The following is a 26,791-nucleotide window of genomic DNA, read 5'->3' on the forward strand; positions in this document are numbered from 1 at the left end:
TAAAGACGGGTGAAGGGATGGATGGTTGGAGAGGAGAGGACGGAAACTAAGGGATTAACGGGATGAGTCTGCGCGCCGGCACTGTGACGTGCTTTTAACGGTCCTCCATGGCATGACACCGCGCAGACCTCCGTTTTTCTCTGTCCCCCTTTCATCTATTTTGCTTTGCATAAGTCAGAACTGCTTGCATTCATAAAGTGCCTCTCTATCACATACTCCCTTTTTTTTCCCCCTCCCTTTTTCTTGGTCCTTCTTACTCCCACTCGCACCCTGTCTGCTATCTTTCCATAAGGTAATAATGAATATTTGAGGGGCTGACAGGAATGCGGTACCTAATCCTTTCTGCCCGGGGCTATAATGTGCCTCATGGGGTGCATGTGTGTTAGAGTTCATCTAACTTTTTAATTGAGATGGAAAACCAATTTTCAAGTTTTCATTTCTACTGCTGTGCTCATGAAAATGAGACTTTCTGCATGGCTATGCATATATCATTGAAGCGGCCAGGATGGACAGCGCTCTCGACTAGCAAGGAAGAGGCAGGACATTAGGAAAGCCGCGGGCACTGTACAGTACACAGGCAAACATTCGGCCTCGAAGTTCAGCCTTCTGACAGTCAATGAGTAAGAGATTGTGAACTGCCTGTTGAGCAGAGGCGAGGGCGTAAACTCCGTTCTTTATGTGTCCCTCACCAGAATGTAGGTAAGTGTCAAATCATTAGCAGTTTACACTTGCTCCGTCCAACGCGAGAGGTTGTCTGACCTTCGCAGACACAACAGCTGTTTGTACGTTAATGTTGATCATCAGTCCCGTGTACACAGATGTGAACAACCATCTAGGAACAGGGATTAGGATTGATCGATACCCGGCCATAACAGTGAGCCATCTTAATGATGTAATTCACTCTGCTCTCCGTAGAGGGAGCACTGTGCTGTGAAGGCCAGTGCAGCATCAAGGACATCCACACTGTGAATAACAAACACCAAAGCACCAAACAGACTGCCAGAAAAAAAAACTAAAAAAAAAAAAAAGAGAACATACTAACATACCCAGTGAGTCACTCAGTAAGTCAGACACACGCAGCTGGGTTTGTGGGTTTGAACAGTGAACCGTCGTGTTTTCGTCTCCATGTGCTGTATTAAAGGCTCAGGTGTTGTTGTGTGGCTCAAGGTCACGCATCCTCATTGTCTTTGTCCTTTAAACTTTTCCCATCTCCGTCCCCTTCTTTTATTCTCGCGTCAGTTTTCACACTTTTATTTGCTCTTGGTCTTTTTGATTTGATTTCCCTCTCCCCTTTACTCTCCGCAGCTCTCCTACACTCCCTCTATCTCTCCTCCTTGTAATTAGCCAGTGTAATTGCTGTAGTAAATCTTTTCTGATGTCCCAAGGAGACTGGCTGATATAGGACTGATTTAATAAGCACACCATAGCGGCTCACCTCTCGCTGCGTGCCTGCGTGTGTGTGTATTGGGGAGCCCTGTCTGTGTCCTCTGTTATTTGCTATGGGGATTTATTGGCTGTTTGTGTGGTTTCAGCAAGTGCGAATTCGAGTTCAAGGTAGTGCTGCGTCGGTGTGTCTACTGTAGTGCACCTTATCAGCAATGCAGGCAGCATACTGTGTGTGTGTGTGTGTGCGTGTGTGTGTGTGTGTGTGTGTGTGTGTCTCATCAGTGATGCTGTTACGTGCCATGTGTGCGTCATCACTGAAGACCTTCATGGCCAGAAGAGCAGGGAGAGGTCAGACTGGCCCTGGGAGAACAACACTAACACATGAATCCACACACGAATTCACTCGCACGATGTTGTGTACCCTGATATTTACAGTAAATAAACAGCAATAGTATGTTTTTTCTAGTTTATCCCTGTCACACACGCACACACGGAAAACACATAACTTGGTTTAATTTTGAGTTGGACAGTGAAGGTAATGAAAGTGTAGTCAGGCGTAGGGGTTTGCCAGCCCTGACCCATTTAGCTGCAGTTCACCAATCAGGCCAGAGGAGGGCACTGTGACTCCACACATAAACCGTGGCTTCACCTAAGGATCCGCACTTTGTGCCTCCTTACGTTAAATAAACCTGTGCACAACAGTGATTTTAATACAAGCACTGTAGGGATAATAAACTTTCAAATCTAATATTGTTTGAGACAGACATTAAAAATTAGTTTTCAATGGTTGAACATCGAAGGTAAATGATTTATTATTTTAAGTTAAAAATATATTGAAGTTGACTTACAAATAGTATATATTCATAAAAGTAGAGTGCAGCCTGCCCACACCCAAGTCCCATAACTATTTCATGTTTAAATTTAATCTGGTAAAATATGTGTAAACTAGTTACCGCTCTGCAGTAGTTACTATAAGAGAAGACTTAAAACATTAATAAAACATTTTCCATCAGGTAAAAGAAATAAAAAAATAAAATATGTATATATATATATATATGTGTGTGTGTGTGTATATATATATCTTTATTTTTATTCTAATATAACCACAAATATATATTTTTTAATGCAGCACATAAAATAAGTGTGGTGCTCTTTTCTCATTTTTAGTTATTTTTTTGTTTAAAGTATGTTAGTTAACGGTTAAGTCTAACAAAAAAGTAAAATGTATCCTTCCCAATTTCTCTGGCTCTTACAGTCGATAATAATGACTATATTTTGGTATTTAAAAATTAAATGAATTGTGATAATGTCTAATTTATAAACTCAGCTGCAGTTACGTTGTTCATGCGCCAGGGGAGCGCAAGGGAGCACGGTCTTGGCCCCTCCCATTGTCCCTCCCCTTGCATCCCGGCCCTCCCACATCCTGCCCCCTCTCCCCCTCCTCACTGCCCCACCCTGCCATCTGGTCCTTTTCACACAATTGCACGCACACACACACTGACGCAGACGAACACACACATACACACACTCAGGAATCTTTTCTCCTCATTTCCTTTCACAGTGAAAAACAGGATGAAGGGGCTCTTTCAGACCCTACGTTACTGTGGAAACCCCCTTATTCTTCTTCTGTCAAACACTCTTCCATTGTAACACACACTCTTATATAGAGAGTGACAGAATGCTGGACATTTAAAGTTTAAAGGGACCAAAGCTACAGCTGTCCTTCTGGCTGCCATAGTTTTTGCCTTCTGTTTACTCAGACAAAGAACTTCATGCCCCCCTCCTTTTTCAATTTCTTCTTTGTCTCGTTCTTTTTGGTGCTCGTAGTTTCATAAAGTAAAATGTTTATAACCAAAAACAGAACATATTCGTGTTGAGTTTCTCTGAAGTACATTTAAGTCTTTGTTGATGTTTGAGTTTGGCAAAGGATTTGTTTGTGTGCCTGTGTGTAGTTCTTTCTCTGGATTCAGCAACTTTTCCCGAAGAACTGCACGTCCCAGAGATATTGATGTTGAAACTTTACACCATTCGTTCCACTTTAGACAATCTCCAGCTGTGGAATGCTGAATGGAAAAAAGTTAATCTGAAGTTATATAAAGTTAATATCGTGCTTTTCTCCTCTCTCGCCACCAGAGGGCTCTTTAAAAAAAAACCAACATCAAATGTCACAAATATACAACAGAACACATCATCTGAAAGCTTTTAGTGGGTTAAAAATAACCTCTGCTGCTCCACAAACAGGGAGTGGTAGTAAGAGAATGAATAAGCCACATGAAAAGACTGAACAAAAGCAGTAGAGAGGGACTGAAACTATTCTTGGAGGCTATAGTTCAGATAAAGGTATGCTCACAATTTTTTTTTGTGTTTCTCCCTCTCTGCCCTTTCCATCTTTCCATCTGGCCTTTTCATTTTTTTGTTTCCTTTACTCCCATCACCGTCTCTCTTACACATTTCTCCTTTTAAGGAGAGAGGGAATGAGAGTGGAAAGGAACGCGGGGGGGTTGAAGGACACACTCAGGTCTGCTGACTGATAAACAGACTCTTCTTTGTGCGGACAGACAGACACATGCAGATACTTAGTTACATATTGACAAAGACCTCAGCATGACTTGGCTCCTCATGATTCTGTGCGGCCCTCATTCACTTCCTCTCTTCATCCATCTCTTTTTTTTTTTCCTCTCTCTCTTTCCACTTAATTAAAAACAGACGTCAGAAATGGAAGAATATCTTTCTGAGACACACACACACACACATATATGTGTCAGTGCGCACACACAACCGCCCCCCTTTTCTCATCATCTACGTGCCAAGCAGCTGTTGGGGAGACGAGGGGGAGGTATTCCAGGAAAAGGGAATTGGTGCGTGTGCGTGAGAGGGACAGAAGGGGTAGTAGTGATTTGTTTCCCCAAAAAGGGCCTTCTGTAAAATGACGGCCTTACAAAAAGGCAGCTGGGACAATAAAACACGTGGATGTTAACATGTCAGAGTCCACCAGTGTGTTTTTAGCCCTATGGGCTTATGTGTGTGCGCATCTGTGCGTGTGTCTGGTCACACATGTGTTCTGCCTCAGTCATCTCCTTTCCTCCCCCACAATGACTAAGAGCGTCACGATGCAGGGCGCCATAGCCACCACTAGAGGTGCCATCAGCCCATAAATGAAAAGCACCGGCTGTGCATGTGGAAACCACAGAGCAGCCATTTTACAATCTGAACACCAGACCCCATTTTATGAATCAGCCGTGATGTCAGCACGGCTTCCGTTGATTCTATTGGCTGAGGCCCAGCTGGCACTGTAACACTGTGGATGTACACATGCACATGCTCCCTCACCGGCTCTCTGTCTTTCTGAGAGACACACACACACACTGACCTAGAGACATGATGCTGGCCATAGGTCACTAGACTTGTCCACGACTAATTGGATTCTCACTCTTTTCGCCGATATACTATCCAGATTAGATGTTCATCTGTTTCTGTGGCATCTGTGGTTTAACGTTTAAACTGATGTTATGATTACTTCCGCCTCGTTATCGTCTGGTTATTTCTCTTGAATATTATCTTGAGAGGACTTGTTTCCTCATTTTCCACACGCAGATCATCTCTTTGTGATTCCATCTAAGGATGTTTATTTGTTGAGGCTTTGTCACTTCCTCTCTTTTTTCCCGCTCAGCTGTGACTTGCTTGGTTTACGTGCTGGTGCAAAGATAGTTGCGTTGTTTCCTCTCAGATGTCCTGATGGATTTTCCTATCCTGTATGCGGCCATAGTGTTCTTCCTGTTCTGGTTTCCTGCTCTCAGCAGGGATTGTGAGTGGAGCGTTAGACTTACACAGCTGACTACACTGGTATAATACACATAATATGGGAAAAAAAAAAAAAAAAGCATGCAGAGCTGAAACATAAGACACAGCAGATGGTTGAATCTGAGCGCTTAATAAAGCTGAAGCTGATACTGAGCGGAACAATGGAGCTTATTAAGGCCACAGTGCATTGAGAAACTGTTCTGTGTGAATAGTGTGTGTGTTCTGAATGAATGACTAAATGGGATGATGAGTTCATTTGGAGCCGGCGCTCATTAACAGATTGTCTAACTTGTTGGCATCTCACATCAACACAAAACACTGTTTGACTGGACATATGGACGAGTGAACGGATGAATGAATGGCTCGTTATGTTACGCTGTGCTGAGTATCTCCCTCCGTGTTTAGAACGGTTACCGTGCTGGTGTTTTTTACTAGTTAAAGGCTTCTTATGTAATTCAGGAACTTTGGGGTTAGGTGAACCTGATTTGCAAATGACAAGAAATATTAGTAAGACCGGTAATTAGGCAGCTGTGGGTAGTTCTTCCTCTGCAGCATCTTGCCATTATTTTCCATGTGTGACAATAATTTAAGTCAGTCAGATAACCATTAAATTTAGCTTCTGATTCATTTCATGAGATCATCACCAGGCAGTGGAAACAGGTGGGCTGCTGTATCCACAGGGGCTGGTTTTTGTGTTTGTATTGTTTGTCTGTGTGTCTCAGACTGAAAGCGACAAAGAGAGGCCACGTACTTGAAACTGTACATTCCGTGCCAGCGCTGTCATTGGCTTTCATCCAGACTGTTTTCTTCCTTCGTGTCACTGTCTGGTCTTTAGAAAGATAAAGCAAGGACAAGGCCACAGAGATTCTGATAAAACTCTTTTTTTTCTCTTTGCATTTTTGAGACGGCGACAGTACAAGACTTAAGTGGCATAGTATCATAGTTTAAATCAAGCAGAAGGAAGGAGTTGTAATGATTGAGTGTTATTCCTGTAGATTTTTTTTATACCATTTCACAAAGTACCTCTTTTATCACTGAGCAGTAAGTCTAAGCCGCTATGTATGGAGCATGACAGTACATCAAGTCCATGCAGGAGAATAATGACAAATAAGTGAACAGCTGTGACATCCTCTGCTAACCTTAGCTCTAATGTCCATGGGTACAATAGGTTGTTATGTGGCTGCTCATGTGGCTGCTCATCTTTCACTTCTAATCCTCATCTAGTACATAAACACCCCCGCACTCTGACACATCCTTACAGTCACAATCCTGACCTTGTCAGTATAAGTTAATGTAAAATGTTTCTGTCGAGTTTGTGCGGTGGAATGGAGTGAATGTGCACATGAGCTGAATACAAACTTCAAATGCCTTACGGCTAACAAACGTCTGGCCATATTTAAAAGCCCCCGCACACCAAGCACATGTCCTACCCGTGGAACAGCATTTCATACTGGTGAGCCTCACCCGAGGCCACGGAATAGTCCTAACACCTCCATGACACGATACAGTTGGGAAAGAGTGAAAAAACCAAAGGCCTCGCCAAGTTTGTCGGTTTTTGTAGCCATCACAGAGGCCCTCAATCCATCCCTCTCATCCACGTCTGCCTGTATTATTAAACCCACTGATCTCACTGCTGTCCTTACCAACATTATTTCTGTCGCCTTTCATTACAAAAATGTATCAAGAGATGTAACTTTTCATGAATTCTCACCCTTCTTTTTTTCCTTTTCTTGATTTTACCTCCACCCCCTTCTCCCTGTCCACCTCTCCAGCTAAAAAGGAGCAGGATGGTGGAGATGAAAAACAGGTTCAGAAGAAGAAGGTGAAAGAGGTGAAGATTCTTGATCCCAAGTGTTCCCAGAACCTCTGTGAGTCCACTAGCCTACTACTGCCATACTAGCAACGTTGCAACTAGTAACACATTGAAGTGAGTCCTGTTTTGAATTGTGTTTGCTCCTATAGCCATTTTCCTGGGGTCGTTCCGTGTCCCTTATGAAGAGATCAAGAATGCCATCCTGCAGGTCAATGAGAAGATCCTCACAGAGTCCATGGTTCAGGTACTGACTTCAGATCTATCTGGTGTTGGTTTGCAGGGTTCTGTGCGTCGTTAACAGTCTGTTTTCATTTTGTTTTTGATGTTAACTTTCAGAGTGCATACGTTGAATGTGTATTTAGATGTTTCCACAGTCCTGAGAAAGTAAAATGAACCAGAGCATCGTGTCTGATTTCTCAGTGTGTCTTTCAGCAACAAGTTCATTATCTTTCTTATTTAACTTTTACTGAAAGTCTGTTGAGATACGATATATATGTTTTACTCGAGAGAACTAGACCATCTAGTTACGTAAGAACCGACAATCCTCAAGATTTGTCACTCATTCAGTCTTGAAAGTTACTGCTCATTAGATGAATGCGCATGCTGTCTGACATTCATCGTCAAAAAAACCCACAGAAGACACTTCTTTCAGGTTTCAGTCCCGTCTGTGTTTGTATTTTATGTAAACCATGTACATAAAGTCTCCCGATCCTCTCAGTCATGCAGTTTTCATCTTGATTCCTCTTAGAATCTGATCAAACAACTCCCTGACGAAAGTCAGCTGACCGCCCTGGCAGAGATGAAGGATGAATACGATGACCTGGCTGAGTCTGAACAGTTTGGAGTAGTGGTAAGGAAACTTAAACACACACATAAATGAAGACGCACAAAAAACAGGCAGTTCTTTGAGTAGATATGTATAGTTTGCAGCTGACTTAGAGATGACGAGATGAAGAGAATGATGCTATGCTCAATTCGTAATGAACATATTACACACAGAAGATTTTCAGGCTGTTAAACACAGAGTGCTTTGTGCAATCATGGAAGATATGAGTAATGGATGAAATCTCTCTTTAGTCATCCCCAACTGTGCACACAGACACTCTCAGTGTCGCTCTCTGTGTGGCAACAAGTATAGCAGGAATGGTTCTTAAATTCCCCATTGTCTTTTGTTTCTCCAGATGTCCACTGTAAAGAAACTTCAGCCACGACTTCAGGCCATCCTCTTCAAGCTGCAGTTCGAGGAACAGCTGAACAACATCAAGCCAGATGTGGTGTCTGTGACGGCAGCCTGCGAGGAGCTGAGGAAGAGCGAGACCTTCTCCAAGCTGCTGCAGATCATCCTGCTTGTTGGAAATTACATGAATTCTGGCTCCCGCAATGGAAATGCATTCGGCTTCTCAATATCATACCTGTGCAAGGTGAATTGAAGTGTGTAGCTGTGGTATACGACCCACAATAAAAAATGTAATGAATGCACTGGGAAGGACTTCACTCAAGTGACCCCACCTGTAGCGACAGAAAATACTGATCGACTTAACATCCTATGTCATCACTAATTGTCAATGCTGTATTTTTTCTCAGTCTTTACACAACTAAATCTGAATCTATTTCTGAGGCTTATTGCATTTCATGCAGTTTATTGATGAGGGGGGGGATACATCAAATATATGTACATAAAAAGAAACATGTAAAGGTTTCCCCTTAAGCCTTTCCAATATTAGCACAGACAGACTCTGTTGTTTTTGATTGTTTTTTTTTTTTAACCTTTTTAAATGAATTCTTCTTTCAATCAGCTGCGTGACACCAAATCAGCCGATCTGAAGCAGACACTGCTCCACTTCCTTGCTGATGTGTGCCAGGAGCAGTACCCCGAGGTCATGGGCTTTGCTGATGAGCTGATTCACGTCGAGAAGGCCAGCAGAGGTAGGTGGCACAAGTTGACCCATAATCCATCATCCATCCATGGCTTCCAGCTACACATTTATTTTTTAATACAGCGGGCTCCCATTGTTTGAAATGATTGCAAAGCACATCCACCTCCTGTTTAACGTCTTTATTTAGTAAAAGCAGCATTCCATCATATGCTTCATATTGTTAACATGTTTCTTGTCCTTAACAGTTTCTGCAGAGATGATTCAAAAGAACCTGGAGCTGATGGGCCGTCAGATCAAGAGCTTGGAGAAAGACGTGGAGACCTTCCCTCCTGCACAAAATGACAAGGACCTGTTTGTGGAGAAGATGTCAATATCCTCTTTATTCACTTAAATTACAAGTGGTGCACTTAAATAATTCTGTTCTTTTAAGAAATCTGTCAAACTATTTTGTGACGGTGCCAGTTCTTTGGCATTTTTTTAATGTCCTGTTGGAATACAAAAATACTGTATGTGTGCTATGCTCCTTAACACAATGTCTTTACAGTTTTGTCAGCATTGCTCATGAACAGTATGAGAAGCTGGATCTGATGCACAAGAACATGGAGAAGCAATACAGTGACCTGGGGGAATATTTTGTCTTCGACCCGAAGAAAATATCCGTAGAGGAGTTCTTTGGGGACCTGAACACCTTTAAAAACATGTTCCAGGTGCGTGCGTGTGATGGAAGAAGGTCAAGTGTGATCTGGTGCCGCTGTCTTTCATGTCCACCCTCAGAAAACATTCATATACTTGATGCACGAAGTCAAACACAAAAGCGGATTAGTTGAAAAGGGGTAGATCAAAGGCAACTGTCAGACCAGGATGAGAAAGGCAGTTGCCTGTCCTTGTGTTTTTATTGACATAATAATGAAAGAGGGGGGCTCCACTCTGTTGTCAGTTTATACATCGACTTTAAATGGGCCATTTTGTAGGACTCGTTTTACCAGTTACAGAGGGTAACGGACAGCTACTGGTTTTGAACTTTTGTTTATACACGTGAGATCAATTGTACATTGTTCTCAAACTGTAAAGAATCTTTTAGAAATACCAATTTATCCACCAAATTAATTTGCATTCATACACTCTCTTGATATGTTTTCTTTTCCTTCCCCCCTCAGCAAGCAGTAAAGGAGAATCAGAGGAGGAAGGAGGCTGAAGAGAAACAAAAGAGAGCTAAGCTGGCGAGGGAAAAGGCAGAAAAGGAGAAGGAGGAGAAACTCAAGAGGAGCCAGCTCCTTGACATCAACGCAGGTCAAGATTTTTGGAACATATCTGTTTACCTGTGTGTGATTGAAAAAGACAGACCCGCTCTACGTCTCTCACCTTGTATTTCCCTCAGTTTCCAGTTGGGGGCACTCAGAGTCCACACTTCTGTGGAGTGTGTGTGTGTGTGTGTGTGTGTGAGAGAGAGAGAATGTGTGTGTGTGTCTGTGAGAGATAGAGAAAGAAAGTATTAATAGACCAGAGTTAATCTAATGTTGATGACCTGTTTTGAGTTGGCAAGAAACAATGGATCCTCACATAAAGTGCAAAAGACGAGAATGTATGCAAGAAACTGCACGACCTCTGTCCACTGCTCTGAAGATTGGGGGATTGAAACTGTGCTGAAATAATTCCTCAACCTCTTTATCAGCAAAAACATGTTTCCTCTCCTCCATGAGATACTGTTATACTTAAAAATAAAACGCTAGTAGCACACACCCATTCTCGCTCTTTCATCCCCCATACATCCAGAGAGCATCCAAATCCTGCCTCGCGGAGACGCTTTTTTCCCCTTCTCTCAGACTGTGACCTACTTTCAGTACATTCCTCCCATCTCTGGCTCCAGTTCTCAAGAGACTCTGTTTTTCCGCAGTCAGAATTTGCTACTGCCTGATGTACTGTATGTGTACAGTACATGTTACACACTGCTGTGTCTCTCTTGTGAGGTGTTCTGTTTTTGCTTTGCCCATGTGTTGGGAAACATTACGTTGCTCAAACTGTGCCTGCACCGTTTGTGTGTGTGTGTGTACTTTGTAAAACGCTCACTCTTTTTCTCCTACGAGTCCATGTTCCAGCTGGCTTCTCTTCTCCTTCCCTTCTTGCTTTTATTTAATCACTCCTCCTTGTATTCCCTTCCCTCCCCCTCTGTCTTTCGTCCGTGTAAAAGACACTTTAAGCGCTGAGGCACCACTTGGAATATTTTGTCTGAGTGTTCAAAGTCCGGAGCGTTTGTGGTAGCGAAAAAGCGAAGTAGTCGGATTTCATTTTTCGGCCTCTGGAGACATGCAAAATGGAACATAATAGTTCTTCAAACAGCCTGTGTGTGCGTGCGTGTGTGCACATTAGTGGGCTATAGATCATTTGCATACAGGTGGTATATTTGACTGCCTCTGCAGTCTGGAGTCATTCAACACCCCCTATTTAAATCCAACCATACACAAATCTGGTGTACACACACCTGGTCTTTGTCCTGTATTTGTTTATAACCCTTACAGTTGATGAGGGTTATGTGCTTTTACACAATGGTTGTTTTCAGCAGTTCTTTCGCACACTGATAGCCAGAGTTCCCCTTTTTTTTTCAGCCTCTCTCACATCTGCTCACATAGCCTTAGTATCTCATGGACTCTCTGAAATGTTCCTCTCACTCTGTCTCTGTAAACATAATATCCCAGTTGTTGGTTAAACCCTGGAAGGTCAGTGTGTGTTTGCAGTTTGTGGCCTCGTCATTCCTGTGTGAGTCAGACAGACTCCCTCAGTGGAATGGCACATGTTCCAGGCATGTGATTATAGTTACCGTAAATAACTCATTCATTTTATCATTACTTATTGCATACTTCAGTTATCTAGTCATTAAGTGATTTTCCTTGGTTTCGTATGGCTGTCATAATGGAAGTTTTCCATTCCACACCCGAAAGTTCACAGTCATCATCTGTGCTTTAATTTACATGTGGATGTTGACTCTAATTTGATTTAATAAATACTGTCTACCACGGATATGAGAAGTCCCTCCCTCCTCTTTAGACAGACGCCAAGGCTGCTTGCTACTATTCCTTATTTCTACAGCTAGGTGTCAGTACTTCCTGTAAAAAGCGTTGTGAGGCTGTGTGTTTTTATAGATGTGGTGAAGGGCGTGTGCTTGTGTGGCTTATACTCAGAGAGATGCTGTTATGGGAACTGCCACTCGGAGTGCTCATGCTCCACGCAGAGCGCAAGCGAGGGAGTGGTGTGGGGGAGGGTAAGGGGTTGGAGGAGAGTAGGGCAGCAGATGCTGTTCTGGGGATTAGGCTGTGTTGTTGTCTCTCAGAAAAGAGGGTAAGCCGAGGAGAGGAGAAAGGCACGTGGTTTGATCAGGGATGTGATGGGATAAGCCTGGTTACCTGATGTCTCAATCCAGGTGACTCTGACAGAGTGACACGTTAGAAAAATTTAAAATTCTCTCCCCATCTCCTCACTTCACATCCGTTTTCTCTCTGATTGTTATAATATCACTCTTGTCTTTGCATGTTTCCATTCACCTTTCCATCTCTTATTGTCTCGTCTCCGTTAGGGGCACTATTGCTCAACGCAAGATGTTTCCTTCTGTGTGTGTGTGATCCAGCGAGATGTGTCAGTGTGTCGGTGCACTCAGTGTGGATTAGATCCAAATGGACACCTTAAGAGCTTAACATTTTAAGGCTATTGCACTAATTAATCCATCTTATGTTCTTACGTAGCTCTTGTGCGCTCTCTCTCTCTGTGTGTGTGAGCGTGTGCGTGTTTGTGCTCACAAATCAATGCATTGTTGTACCTTGTCTTACTTTGCCACCTCAGTTTTTGAGGTTATTTCAATATTCTTCTTGTACCTGTTTTCAATAATGATCCTGTTATTGTTTATGCAGAAAAACTCATGTGAATTAAGAAGAGCACATGATAACCCACAAATTACTGAAGCCAACAAGTGTGTCTTTAGCTCTGTTACTAATTCCAAACAAACAAAACATTGTAAAGCTTCTTTTCCGTAAAGATGACTCATTTATGGCTTCATTGAATATTGTTGCTGAAGGCTACAGTCTCTCAAAGACACCACTGAGGTATTTGCATAATGCTATAGACAACATAAGCCCCGGGACTTTTTAGGAGTTTTAGTTGGGTGTTCACCCGGACAATAATAAGCGTGTTTTAGACATAGCTCGGTCATTGTGTGTTCTCTCTCCAGTGCATTTATACAAATAGGTTAGTGTGTTTGTACGCTTCCGCCAGCGGCTTAACCCAGACATGTGATTACTGTAAGTGGGAATGTGCCAGATGTGTTTCCCTGGAAGAAGAAAACCGTGGCCTGCATCATCCTCGTCTCTCAGTGCAGTTCCAGGACATGGACATTGAGGGGCGTATATGAGCCGTGGAAGTCTCAGCGAGTGTGCGAGAGAGACCTTCTCTGACGTGACAAGCGAGACCACAGGCCATCTGCTTCTCGGCTTACTGCTGGATTAAATATTGTGTGTCTTTGTCTGTGAACGGAGCTATGCGCCGTGTTTGCGCATGGGGGTTGAGGGAGGCGACGACATAAACCTTTAACCCCCCCAACTCCAGTGCCCCGTCCCGAGACCTCTCCGTCTCTGTTCAGGTTCAGATAGAGATAATTAAAGCCATCTGGCTGAGTGCTGAGCTGTGCCACTGAATGCTGCCCACAAAATAGCCATGGCAACGCTCACACTTATACATAACATTGAGACTGGGTGCCCCACTTTGTCTGGCCTACCTTTCTCTATTTATAGCCACCAGATACTGAGCCTGTGCAGAGGATGCAAATGTAAACATCGACCGAGAGGCCACTCATACGAACTGTACCCATAAACATACATAGTCAGTACCCTTTTAAGTGTAAGCTGCAATTGCACGTTCATTCAGTAGTTTGTTTTCAATATGCTTTTGTTTTCAGTGGGTATTTCTTTCCAATGAGGATGAACTAATCTCCCTGAAAGTGCAGCATGTAGCCCCTAGCAGTGACTGTGTCTGAACTGGGTCACTGCCTATCTGGGTTAATGTAGCTAATTTTCCAACGTGGCCACGTGGCTGGTAAATGTCCCCACTGCCCACATGCATGTTGGCGTATCAGAGCCAGGAATCGGCCAAGAATTTAGCAAAACCATCAATTACTCTCCTGTTGTTTGGAAAGAAAATGAATGTATGTCAGGGCTTTGCTGAGTTAAATAATAGGGTTGTGATGAATGGAGTGGTGTGTGAAGTTTAAATGTGACTCCCCGTGTTCATTTAATCTAGTGTGTTGACGCTTTACTGATATCGTGTTTTGATGCTGTTTACAGAGGGTGATGAGACTGGCATCATGGACGGCCTGTTGGAGGCACTGCAGTCCGGTGCTGCTTTCAGGAGAAAGAGAGGACCACGCCAAGCAGGTACTTACACACAAGCTGGGCAGTAAATCTTCAGAAACACGTGAATGTTTCAACTTTTCATGTCTTACCTGATTTACAGATTTCAGTTTCCCTTCACACAGGTGTTTTATGCTCACTAGACAAAAGCACATGTAGCGTATGAGACACGTTTGTTCCTCCTTTCTCGTTCGGCCGGTCTCTATGCTTCTGTGCACAACAACAGATTTGTTTATGTTCCCTGGTGTCTGGTCCATCTGTTGCACGGTTCAGAGGTTATGAGTCACGGTAATATTCTCTGACCATGGACACAAGGTCCAAAGCCAATGCCATCAAAGGCTGGCACAACGAGAAGTACAGGGAGGGAGCCAAGAGCGGGGGTGGACAGTAATGTACAACAAGTGGAACAACTGATGAGGGTGTGGTTGTGAAATGGGAAAATGTAAGATATGTGAATGCCGGGGGGAAGATGAACCAGCATGAGGGCAAAACATTTGAAGGAGAGAGATCAGAGAATTAGACTGGTTAAAGTAAAATCAAAGAAGCCTTAAATCGGATATTTTGGAATCACACAAACCTCCACGTGTACTGAAATTGGGTCTAGGACACAGTTGTTAACATTTTGCTCAACAAAACACTTGCTCATTCATAGATGTTTTAAAAATACCAAGAGTGTGACTTTATGTTTTATTCCAAAATACTGTATCATCATTTTGGAATAACATCATCATTTGTTATGTTCAAATTCAAGGGGTTTTACCACCTTAGAATTTTGTGTATTCTACACAAAATTCTAAAGTCGTAAAATCTATAGCAGTAACAGTCTTGACTTTTCATTGTATGGTGTGACAGATAAGTTGGAGCGCTGTTTTTCTCATTACTTGTTGAGCCAGAAGTTCATGTCCTGGACGACTCCAGCTTGCACAGATTTTCATTCTGGCCATGCAGTCTGTAAGCTCATAGAAACAGGCCAGTAATCTGGTTAACTACTTCTGTCCCACTGCCAGATCCAGTTACATTTGCTTCTTTGAGACTGGAGTATTTTCCGTCTTATTTTCAATTCACATTTGTAATGTACATGTGGCACATTTTATGTCAGACATGTTGTGGAGAAAGGCAAACAGTTTAGCTGTTAGGACAGTGACTCTGTAATATGATTCCTGGTGTTAGGCAAGTAATGCGCAACTATGTGAGTGGGAAAGCGTCCAGTGCCCATTAACTGAGAGGGAGCGAGAAAGAGAGACCCTGTGTGTTTATTCACTTGTAGAGTTGTGTGTGTTTGGTATTCACACATAAGAAAGGTTTTGGAAGAGTGTGTGCAACCCAATCCTTCTCTCAATAGAAGCCAGATGTGAAGCGCTTCAGAGTGGAATAGCTCAGACCCAGAGGGTAGACAGTACTCATTCCTTTCTTTCTGCTAATCTCCCTTTTTATATACCTTTTAAAGCCGTTTTAAACTATTCTTGATATTGGACATAGAGTCGACAAGTTCTGACAAGTTGTTCTGATCCTTTTAGAAAACTAATTTTTGTCCCTTGACCTCTATTGTATGTTAAATCCAGTCATTCATGATATAAGGTTTACTCCAAGACTTTTGTCCATGAAAGGTTGAACAAAGATATCCCATGAGTCGAGGTCTTCTGTGTACACGCCCCTCATGCCTCCACATTGTTAGCGATCCATGTTACCACAGTGCTGAGTTGCTCTGCCCAGAAATAATATGACGTTAGGCAGACCCAACCCCCCTCTGTGTTTTCATCTAAAACAAAACAAAAAAAAGTTTTATTCTATGCCTTTTGTTTTGCCTTATAAACTTAAAACGGGGGGTGTGCCTGATCACACTGAGAAAATCTCTGAGGGCAAGAAACTTATGAAACATCTTTGGGTCAACGCGACTGAAAGGGACTGAGGCAACGGTGAAAAGGGAAGTGGAGAGAAAAGTGGGAGCAGGGAAAAGGGAATGGGGCCCACTTGAGGGCTCAGTCAGTCATCCATAACACTGCTTGGCCACCTCACACTCCTAACAGGAAATACCTGCACATGTGTGAGAGAGAAGGAGGGAGAACGAGCTTTCCCTGCACATACTTGTCTGGGGTAAGAAAGAGTCGGAAAATATAAGTGGCCGCATGTATCACATCTCTGCTCGGGGCCTCCTCCCTCTCTCCTGCCTTCGCTCGTCGTTTCATTTGTTTTTCTTTGGCCAAAGCTCAGGGTTCTCCGTTACTAATGGGGGGGGTGCGAAGCTGTACTTTTTTTGGCAGTCTCAGCAGAGTTTATATTTTCTTTACTGATATTTTAAGGCTGCTCCTTGCAGTTACCCACATTGTTTCTTGTAGCCAGGAAGGACTTTAGCTCTTCACCCACACAGTGTCTGTGTGCGCGCACGTATGTTTGAGTCAGAGGTTCTTATTTCAGTGGAGCTGGAGTAGGAGGAGACACATCCTGACTCTGGCTCAACTGATACGTATCCGGCACCACTGGGACCACGTGCAGCCTCCATCACCAAGCTGAAAACATTAATCTAGTCTAGACATTCAGAATATTAATAGGGTTTGTTATAAAATATGCAGCACAGAAATGGATTGAGGGATTTATCAACAGGTAGCAATAAGTAGATCGGACTGTAAAATCTTTTTGAAAACACAATTTAAAGATGTTTTTAATAGAGATTTCATGAAGTTTTTTTGGATTAGATAATACATCTCTCCCATCATCAGCTATGGGACAGGGATCAGTTAAACCAGTTGTTAATCTCAGCGCGTTTTAATTAATTTTCCCTGTAGTTCCATTGTCCACTGCAGCCCCCTTTGTTCATTGTTATTACAGATCAGATTTCACATAACCAGTCTACAAACACATAACAAAGGTTCATTTTCTGTAAACAAGGGAGGAGTGGAGGAGGAGTAATATTTTATTCCAGTACTACACTACACTGACGGTAAAAGGAAACACTCGGCAGTTATTATGAAAAGGAGAGATAATGTGATGTATTTAGTGTACATTATTAATTTTTAAAAGGCTTATCTGTGACAGCATTCAGCAGCTGGCCATGAGCACAGCTGCAGCTGCTCAGCCTGGCCGGCTGGGTGGAATAGGTATTGTTCTTTGGTTGCTGCTTCATGGTGCAAGCACAGTTGAGGGTGCACTGATTTTCATTGTAGTCACAATGAACAGCTGTTTACAGAAGTAGTCTTAAAGTAACACAAAAGTCCTGACATGCTTATTTACAAACTTACTCCAAGGGGGGGAAAAAGAGCATTTATTTAAGTGAATTTACCGGAATTGAAGGATTAATCTGGAGTAATGTTGACGTCAACATCTTTTTATGTAAGACAGGACCAAATTAATACTGCATAAAGATTAAATATATTTTATAAAGTATTAAATAGTTGGAAAAAGTATCTACTCCCCCTCATGTCAGACTGAATGGCAATGAAGCTTGTTCTGTATGTCTTTTCTATTTCAACAAACCTATTCTCCAGACAAGCTACTTTCCAACAGCTTCTACTGTATAATCCAGTTCCCAGTGTTACCACTTGTACTTTCTTCTCTGTTTTGATCTGCTAGAATCTCGCTGCCTTTCTTCAGTCAGAGTTTGAAGATCTTAAATATTGTAGAACTGTCAGAAACAACAAACACAAAGGTATACAGAGCTAGCCAAAGAAATGGATGTAGTAATGAATGACTACGCTTAAAGTAAGAAGCCAGCCACCATAGAAAGACAATACTGCTACAATATTGTTTAAAAATAGGAATGAAACTGTGTGTATAACGTTTTCATTCACCTGTGCACTGGGCTTGAATACGTGCAAACAAATACTTGTGTTACAAATGAAAAGAGAACCTAGAGAGAGGAGCTCAGAGTCAGCACATTTTCTCACCTACACTCAGCTGCCTGAAGGTTTCACAAGCAACTTACGTAGCAGTGATTACATGTCCACTTTGTTTTAATGGCTCTTTTGGTCCGTGGAGTGTCCCTCCATTCCCCTCCTCTTTCTTTCCTGCTCACAGCTGCAGTGACTGCAGACGTCACAACCCTGAGTTAAAAGACTGCTGAGGGCCTATTGAGTGTGTTGTCACGCTCATTGTGTCACGGCAGTGTGACTGAATGGGTAGCCACGAGCCTGCGGAGGCCATATACCCCCTCACCTTTGACCCGCACCTCAGATCACTGTGCGTGTGTGTTTGCTGGTTGTGAAGAATGAGCAGACTGTGCGGGGGATCCTCAGCTGTCTCCCCTCCGTCTGTCTACCCCTCCTTTTAAAGACAGACAAAACACACACACATACGCACCAGATGTCTGCGTGCCTTTACAAAGGGACACATGGATGTTTGCATACCAATACATCCACCCAAACAGACGCAGCATCTTCCAGAGGACAGAAATCTTTAAGTACAATTTCTGACTTTTAGCTTTCTGTTGTTGGCCCAAAATATGTCCATGTCCTTTAGCATGAATTTAGACTTCCTTGTTGGTTCAGCAAATTTTGTGATTGTATATTCAAAGCAATTTAAGTGGAGGAATGACGTGTCTGGAACACTTACTATAGACACATCTGCTGGGTCATGACCCTCGCTAGAACAACCAATCACGGTAGCAACAAACAGACAAAGCTCCAATCACAACAGAGATAAAGAGCACGGCGACAATAGAGGCACACGCTGCTCTGTAGAAGGTCTTCTCTTACAAAAACAGAAAATAAAACACAGATGTTCAGTAACACACAAACACACACACATGTTTATTCAGACCAATCAGAGAGCACTCATTAATCAAGTCACATCACATACATCCTTACTGCTCACTGAGACTAAAGAGGCCCACCACGTATAAGCACCAGTTGATGGTGACATGGAGTTCATGCTTTTACATCAGTACTAACCCACGGAGATTAGCCAATGGTGGCGTTAGATGACGTCAGCCTTTCCCACAGTCCTCTAGTTCAGAGCAGCAGTGTGTTACACAGTGCAGCCTGAGGAGGGCGGTATCAGTCCCTCCTAAGTTGTAGGCGCTGAAGGAGGTCCAGCCTCTATCTGCAAACACACCATCATCCAAGCTGTGTCTCCATGTTGTTATGTGACCATGAATTCACTGCAGATGCTGTATAGTAAACCAAAAGCATGGGGGGAAAAAATCCTTCCTTGCCATATTTCCATGCAAATGTCATATTTGTTATGTAGGTTGTTAGTTAAGATGTGTTCAGAGAAGAGGCAGGTATTTATTAGAGACCTCAACAACCGAGCCAGTTCTTCGTACACATAGTCTGCAGTTTCTCACCACTTCTCTTCCTGTTTCTTTGTTTTCCCTTCAGCATTTTATACTCGTGCAACAAAGCGTTCTTTGCCTCATCAGGCAGTCATTATTAAGTCTCCCGGAGAGTAATGTGTTGCAGATGATCTTTCTACTACTTTGTGCTACTAGCCATCCTTCTGTGTCCAAACACACTATTTCAATCTCAATCTCAATTAGTGAACGCACATAAAGACAGTCTTTGTTGTCTCATTTCCTGCCGCTGCGACCACCAGGCTTCATGCCAAGGGCAAGGATCATTTAGTCAACATCAGATCTAGCATGTGCATTCAACATGCACCTTGAGAAGTTCCTGTTTTTGCTGCCACATGGTGAATGGCGCTGATTTTGTTCTGCGCTGTTTTCATTAGCAGGATTATTCTCTAAGGCCTCAGACATCTCCTATAAGAGTCATATAAGAAATCTAACTGTTCTCACAGGTTGGGTGTTACTCCTCATGACAAGTAAATATAAACTGCACTCAGAATATTAGTTGAGTTGAGATTTGGCTGTTTGCCATTTGTCTATTATATAGATTTAGTCCCCGGCAAATGCATTATTTACACCTTCTAGAGGAGCCAGTATGTTGTTTTGTCTTTCTTTTAAGTAGCAAACCAACAACGGAACTGATAAATATTGGAAGCTCATCTAACTTGTGTCATGTCTGTGTAAAATGACATAGAAATGATGACTTCAGAATGTGCTCATGTTGTGTATTTGCTCCCGAAGCATTTATTTATTTTGTAATATGTTCAAGCACAGAAGGAATTTGCACACCTGCTCTGAGAATCTCCCTCTTGTTGATCTGCAAGTTTCTGTTTAGCTCCATCTTTTTCCCATGCAACCGATCCCGACTCGCATCCACCTCTCTCTTCCTCTCTCCCAAGAGGGAGTGGAGGAGGATAAGAGAAGAGAGGAGCTGTATTTGACAGCCTTTGAAGAGCTTTTCTCTGCGGGTTAGAATTTTTAGGACAAGCTCAGCGCAATACACATATAACAACGCCCACAGTGTCGCACACGGTTTCTCTCGGTTTTTGGGTCATTTGCATAATTTCTAATTAGTAAGTCTGGGAGTAAAGGAGAGGTTTGAAAAGGACGGAAATAGATGCGGAGTCCACTGAGGAAGAAGTCAAATGTTCTCGTGTTTATGATGGAGGAGAAATCTGTCTCTCGTGAAAGGATGGTGATAATTTGACACCACAGCTGTCTGTGCTCAACAGTCTAGTTGAGACTCTACGCCTACACCAATGAAGACAACTGTGAACACGACTCTCACACTATAAATCTCCTTCTCCTCTTTCTCCCCAGACTCTATTGTGTCTTTGTCACAACTAGTTCTGGAGACCTGCTCGGTAACTCTGCATGTTTGAGTGTTTGAGTGTTTTTTTTTTTTTTTTGCATTATCCGAACCATGTGATGAGTCTCGGAGCATTGTCTGTGTTGCCATGGTTTATTTGCATGCGTGCATCTGTTGGTTTGCTCGATTGTTTTGTCCTCATCAACATTACATTAATGTTGTGTATGATAACAAGTTTGTCATACAGTGATGTTGCCGAATTTGCTTTAGGTGTGAAGTATAAAATAACACACAAACACAATCTCCCACTGACCTATATAATTCAAAATGGCCGCTGCTGCACAGCTGTCATCCTACGCAGGAGAGTGGTAAAGGATAAAAGGAGGAAAGGAGAGATAAGGCGCGGCAGTGGCTGCTGCTGCTGCTGTGTGTGTGTGTGTGTGGGAGGAGAGGAAGAAACAGTAGAACAGGTAGAACAAAAACGAAAGCATCCTTAGGATACGATCTGTCACACTTGTTCTGTTTTTCTGTCCGCTTCCACTGTTCCTCACGGTGTTTTCCACTACTTATTTCTGTGACTTCCTGTCATTCCTCACCGCTTATTTCTCCTCTGACTCAGTCTCTCCACCCATGTTCGTCTCATTTTCATCCTCCTTCATCCTCCCACAGCGTGAATCGTCCTACTTTACATGATGTCTCACGCTGTATTATTACCCCTCCTTACCCTCCATTCCTTCAACTCATCAGTCCCACTTTATCTTCCTTGTGTGTGTTTTTTTTTTCCCATTACTTGCAGATCGCATTGAGTCTAATCTGACGTTAGCCTCGACTTGCTCCATATATTACACTAATCCACACATAGCCCCGCTACTCGAACGTATATGTTGTTTTGTGTCAGGAGGATGAACATGTGTGTTTGTAGGAAGGGAAAGCAGCGTCCGTTTTAACATGAAAAACACATTATAGAACTTATTTTTGTGTGTGGAGGCTACCAGCTGGTATGATAACTAACCAACCCTTTATATTTACAGTGGTAAGTGTAAACCATCTGGCTGCTGATGCTGTGATGTTTGTCATGGCGATTTTACATCAGATATGTCGCTTGATGGCATGCACAGACATATCTGCACAAGGAAAAGTTTCATCTTGTTTCATAGTTTCTTTAATTGTGTGTCTTACTCTGTGGTCTCTCTCTTTTTCAGCCAACCACAGACGAGCTGGTCATGCAGTGACCAATATCCTGGCCAAAGAGCTGATGCAGGAGGACGCGCCCTCATCCAGTAAAGTGGTCAAAAAGAAAGCAAAGATAGACGAGGAGCCAAAACTAGAAGGAGCAGAATCTTTAGAGGAGTTGCTGGAGACCGCGGCCTCTCGGTCTAATTAGGCTCTTAAGTCACAGAGTCCGTCATATCTAAACACAGATCTTTCATTCTTAGACATTCCAGGGGCCATTATCAATTTTAGTTTACTGATTAAAGGCCTGTATTTTCCGATTCTTGTCTTAAAAGTTCTTACTGGAGACACACGTCTTTTATGATTTATTGTGTCTTCTGGGATGACGGGGAGCAGCAGAGCGTGAGGGCGGGGCTTTCATCTCAATCTCAACCCCTGGATTCCCTCACCAACCTTTGGAGCTTTGCCAATGTCTTAAAGATTGAATTGCTTTCAGCATGTGCACATATATGTTGTCTGTTTTTCTTCGTTTCATTGTCACTTGATTCACCAGTCACTCATCAAATCTTGAGCTATTCCAAAGACTTGACTCAGGAGGGCATCCATTTATTTTCTTTGTTGTTGATCCCAAACTTAGACTGGGAATGTCTGGAATTTGGATCAGGAAGTTTTCTCTGGATCTTCCAGCCAAGACAACTTTACACCTTTTTTTTTAGACACATAAAACATATATCTTTGTAATTGTTTGATATACTGTATCTTACTAAATTGTTGCTGTATTATTGAAAAGAAAAGTGCCAACTAGTAGAAACCCAGTCTTGTCATTTCACTTCTAGGTCTGGTCCAAACACAGTTTACACTGGACAGGCATGTGAACCAGTCCCTCACATTTATCTTTGACACTTACCACCTGGGTGTGTTTTGTTTTTGTTTTTTACTGAGAAACGATTTTGCTCACTGGTGTGCATGCACGAGTTAAATTTAATGTAAAAAAAAGAGGGATCATTCGCATTAAATTATGTTACCACATGTGCAGACAACAGTCATATGAAGAAAATATGCTTTTATCCACGACCATGAGAGCGACGATGGGATGAGAGGTCTCCTTCCACAGAGTCAAACCAAAAACCTTTATGTTTAAACTGGTGTCTCCATATAAACCTAGGTTAAGCAGTTTACATGCCTGTATGTTTTCTTTTTTTCTTTTTTTTTTTTGTATGAGAGAGTGTGTGTGATGCCGCCTATATTTAGTTTTCTGTGCACAATCATCCTCCTGTGTGCATGTAGGTTTGAGTGTGTATGGGTACTGTCATCTGTAATTACTGTACGGTACAGACCATACTGTCACAAATGTTAGGTTTCTTCAACAGCTTTGTGGCTTTTCTGCTGAGGATATAGCACACTGGAAAGCTGCCCAAAAACTGCTGAGACAAGTATGTGTGTTTCAGTGTCTTTCCCTCCCACTGAACTGCAACGGTAGCTTCTGAATGTCTGGCCTTGCTTCCATTTGCATTCTGTAGCCATCAGCATGCAAGTTGCCATGATGCTGTGGCGTTCATGATGTATCTGACAGGAATCCTGCCTGCAAGGTGATGTCAGCTGCTCCACAAAATATTTATTCCTATGCAAACTCATCACTGTAGCGTGTACACCTTGATATTGAGTCAGTCTCAGGATGTAAAAAAAAAAAAATGCTCAGTGGACGTTATCAACCTGCTGGGTAAAGATCAGTGCTTCAGTGACTGAGAAATATCCTCCAAAGCGTCTGCATTTTAATCGCTGCCTTCAGCACTGATACGGTGTCTTCCAGAAACATGAATGTTCTAGGCATAAATGGCACTTAAATACCATAAACTGCAATAAGGGTTAGCACAGGAGCTGTAGGATCTCGTGCTCCATTTTTTAATCTTGTAACACTGAGAACGGTTAGGTGCAACGCCCTATAAAACCACTTGCACAAAAATTTGCTGTAGCTGTATTTAAAACCATAGAGACGGTTGCCGTTTTATTCCTGCTATCTTCTGCTCATTTCTTCAGCTGGACAAGCGCCATGTGATTGTGTGTACCAGATACTGGAAAGTAACTGCTAAAGGAGAGGAAGCTTGCTGATGAAAAAAGATATCAAAAACATCACTGGAATATTTGTCCTAATTTGAGTTCTTCTGTTAATTCATTGTTTTGTTTTGTTTTTCCCCCTTTTTTTAAACAGATAATTTTGTATGTGATTTTTTTTTTATGATTATTTTAATGTATTTCAGTGGAGGCAAGATTTCTCTTTTGTTTTGTTGTTTGTTTGTTTTTCTCCCAGAGATTGCTTCATGGCTACCGAGTAATGCATGCGGTCAATCTGTTTGTTACACCGAACTATTAAAAATGTCTTAAGTAATTTATTTCTGTGATTGGGTCATTTATTGGTCATTGATTGTGTAACAGGCGCTGTTGTAAGTTTGTAATTTCCAGCTCAGTTGTGTTCCTGTGTTTCTGCCAAAATACTTTAAAAGCACATTTGTGCATGCTTCTCACTCTGCTCTCAGCTCCTCCCCTCTCACTCTCATGTAAACACGTTGTGCAGTAAAATACCAAAGTCACTGCATTCAGCGATGCTATAATTTTACTGCCAGAAGAACGAATAAACAGTGGAGTTAGTTATTTTTACAGATATGTACCAGGATTTTCCCTGTCTCCGGGGTTTCCAAGGACATTTTCCTATGTGGATTGCCAGTATTCAATGTGATCCCTACCAGAGATCACATTGATCAGTTTCTCTGTGTCCGTGTACGTACAATATGTGGGGCACAGTTGATGTTTTATGCATTTTTGTCCCTTTTTTCTTACCCTTCTGCCACTGACGCACTTCAGTAACTTTCTTTCCTCTGTGTCTGTCACGGAAAATATTCAGTTTCTAATAAATAAACAAACTAGACTCAGGCTGACCTTTTTTAATTATACTTGTAGGGTGCTGTTTTGACGTTTATAGTTTAGCATTTCCTTCTGATTGGGCTTTAAACAGCAGCTAAAGGATCACAATCTGAACGACCAGATATATATATGTATATATTTTTATGTCAACACATGGTGCCTACATTACTCACAATGCATCTTAACCACCCACATTTTAGTCAGGTGGTCATTTTTTTACAGCATGCTGCTCAGAATGGGAAACTACCTGCGTGCTTTGTTGCTTTTCTGCAAACAGCTCTCGGCAACCAGTATGTAGTTTACTTAAAGGGGGGGAAAGCTGAAAAACAACTCTTCAGTAGTCTTAACAGTTTAGAAACTTTAAATATTAATAACACAATTTGTCATCTGTTAGCGTTGTCTATGTTTTTCCCAGTTGCCACTTAATGCAGCACAACCGAACAACTACAAAATGTTTTTTAAAGGTGACTTAAATGACCTCTTTTGCAGATATTTGTCAAAAGGCAACATTTTCTACAGTGGTACTCTCGGATGCGCCAAAGGTGAGCGGCCCCCTTTGACAGAGCACCTGAGTCACTGAGGGAGAACATCTGCTTTTCTCATAAATCATAAAGTTAAACGGTAATAAGTTGTGACTTTCACTGGATTTCCTCCCTATAATGTTATCCTAGGAATTACTCATCTGTGTTGGGAACACTGTAGAAACACCCGTCTGTATTGTACCAGCTGATCAGATGCAGGCCGGTCAAACTAACTGCAGAAGTTTCCTTGATCCCAGATTTGATCTGTGAGGTGTGTCGATTCGTTCCTTTGAACTTCTATTCTTCACTTCCTCATCTCCTAAACATTTCACTAACAGGATATTCTTATTGGTAGCAGCCGGTTCAGACCGAAAACTGAGCATGTGCTTTTTATTTAAAGTGAAAAGAGAAGAGCATCAATCTTGTTCTGAATTCTTGGGCGGATGTTGTAATTCAAATCCACTAAATAGTGAATTCTGTTCCATTACTTTCTTTCCCCTCTAGTAAACTGCCATCTCAGTGACGAGAGCAAGACTTTTAGGGAGTGATGTTTATTAGGCAATAAAGTTTCCAGGGAAATTGTTTACCTCTGTATAAGCAAAGATGGATGGTTCCTGAACTTTAACTTGTGATCACTGAACGCAGTCGAAAGTTAATGTAAAAATCTGAGAAATCATTCAGTAAAGCTAATGTGAATTCTATTTTCAGGGTAGTAAAGTGCACATTTCATTTTGAGTCTGCTTCATGCAACGTCACAAAGCCTTTCAGAAAATAATGAGTTCTGTTTTTGGAAGCCATTGGTCAACTGGACTCCATTTCCCACAGCTCTCCTACAAGGGACGGCCTCTGCAGTTCAGTGAACCCGAGCTAATGCTGCCGTCCCCTCACCTCATTAAATGCCCAGCTTCCTTTCATCGTTTACGATCTCTCTTTGAGCGCACACACATGCAGCCCATCGGGTAGTAGCGATTCTGGCTCGACACTAAAGGGGACGGTAAATCAAAAATATCTGCACTTCATTTCTTTATATCCATGTGTGCGTGTGTTTGTCACACTTCCTGTCTCTTTGAGCACAGAAATAGACAAACTTGCACACACATGTGATCCTCGTCAAAGGGAACTCTAACGGGGCCGGTTGCTGCCGTTCAGTGTTGTTTATGTTCCATCTGCAACTGTGCGTCTCCAGTAAGAACTGCACTTGAGACGTTCTTGTTGTGGAAACTCGTAAACCTTTGCACTTTGAGTACATTTTCACTGTGATACTGCTGCAAACATTTATAAAAGCTGTAAACAAACAGTCATGAAACCTCAACATATTCTCAAC

At 42.3% G+C, this 26,791-nt stretch overlaps 1 protein-coding gene across 3 annotated transcripts in view; it reads left to right on the plus strand.

The window, feature by feature from the left end:
* Positions 1-24,417, plus strand: part of LOC125007688 (protein diaphanous homolog 1) — an 86,375-nt gene extending 61,958 nt beyond the window's left edge. For 2 of the 3 annotated variants that reach the window (XM_047584426.1, XM_047584427.1), the window contains 10 exons: positions 6,960-7,055; positions 7,150-7,244; positions 7,749-7,850; positions 8,182-8,421; positions 8,797-8,926; positions 9,123-9,247; positions 9,420-9,584; positions 10,035-10,167; positions 14,202-14,291; positions 22,057-24,417. In XM_047584426.1, the coding sequence (XP_047440382.1) occupies positions 6,960-7,055; positions 7,150-7,244; positions 7,749-7,850; positions 8,182-8,421; positions 8,797-8,926; positions 9,123-9,247; positions 9,420-9,584; positions 10,035-10,167; positions 14,202-14,291; positions 22,057-22,238 (1,358 nt within the window). In that variant the 3' untranslated portion in view covers positions 22,239-24,417. Of the gene's footprint in view, positions 1-6,959; positions 7,056-7,149; positions 7,245-7,748; positions 7,851-8,181; positions 8,422-8,796; positions 8,927-9,122; positions 9,248-9,419; positions 9,585-10,034; positions 10,168-14,201; positions 14,292-20,865; positions 20,910-22,056 lie in introns of all 3 variants that reach the window. The other variant, XM_047584429.1, reaches the window with a different exon arrangement.
* Positions 24,418-26,791: the final 2,374 nt, after the last annotated feature.

The sequence above is a fragment of the Mugil cephalus genome, chromosome 5, assembly GCF_022458985.1.
Source record: "Mugil cephalus isolate CIBA_MC_2020 chromosome 5, CIBA_Mcephalus_1.1, whole genome shotgun sequence".
Classification (NCBI taxonomy): Eukaryota; Metazoa; Chordata; class Actinopteri; order Mugiliformes; family Mugilidae; genus Mugil; species Mugil cephalus.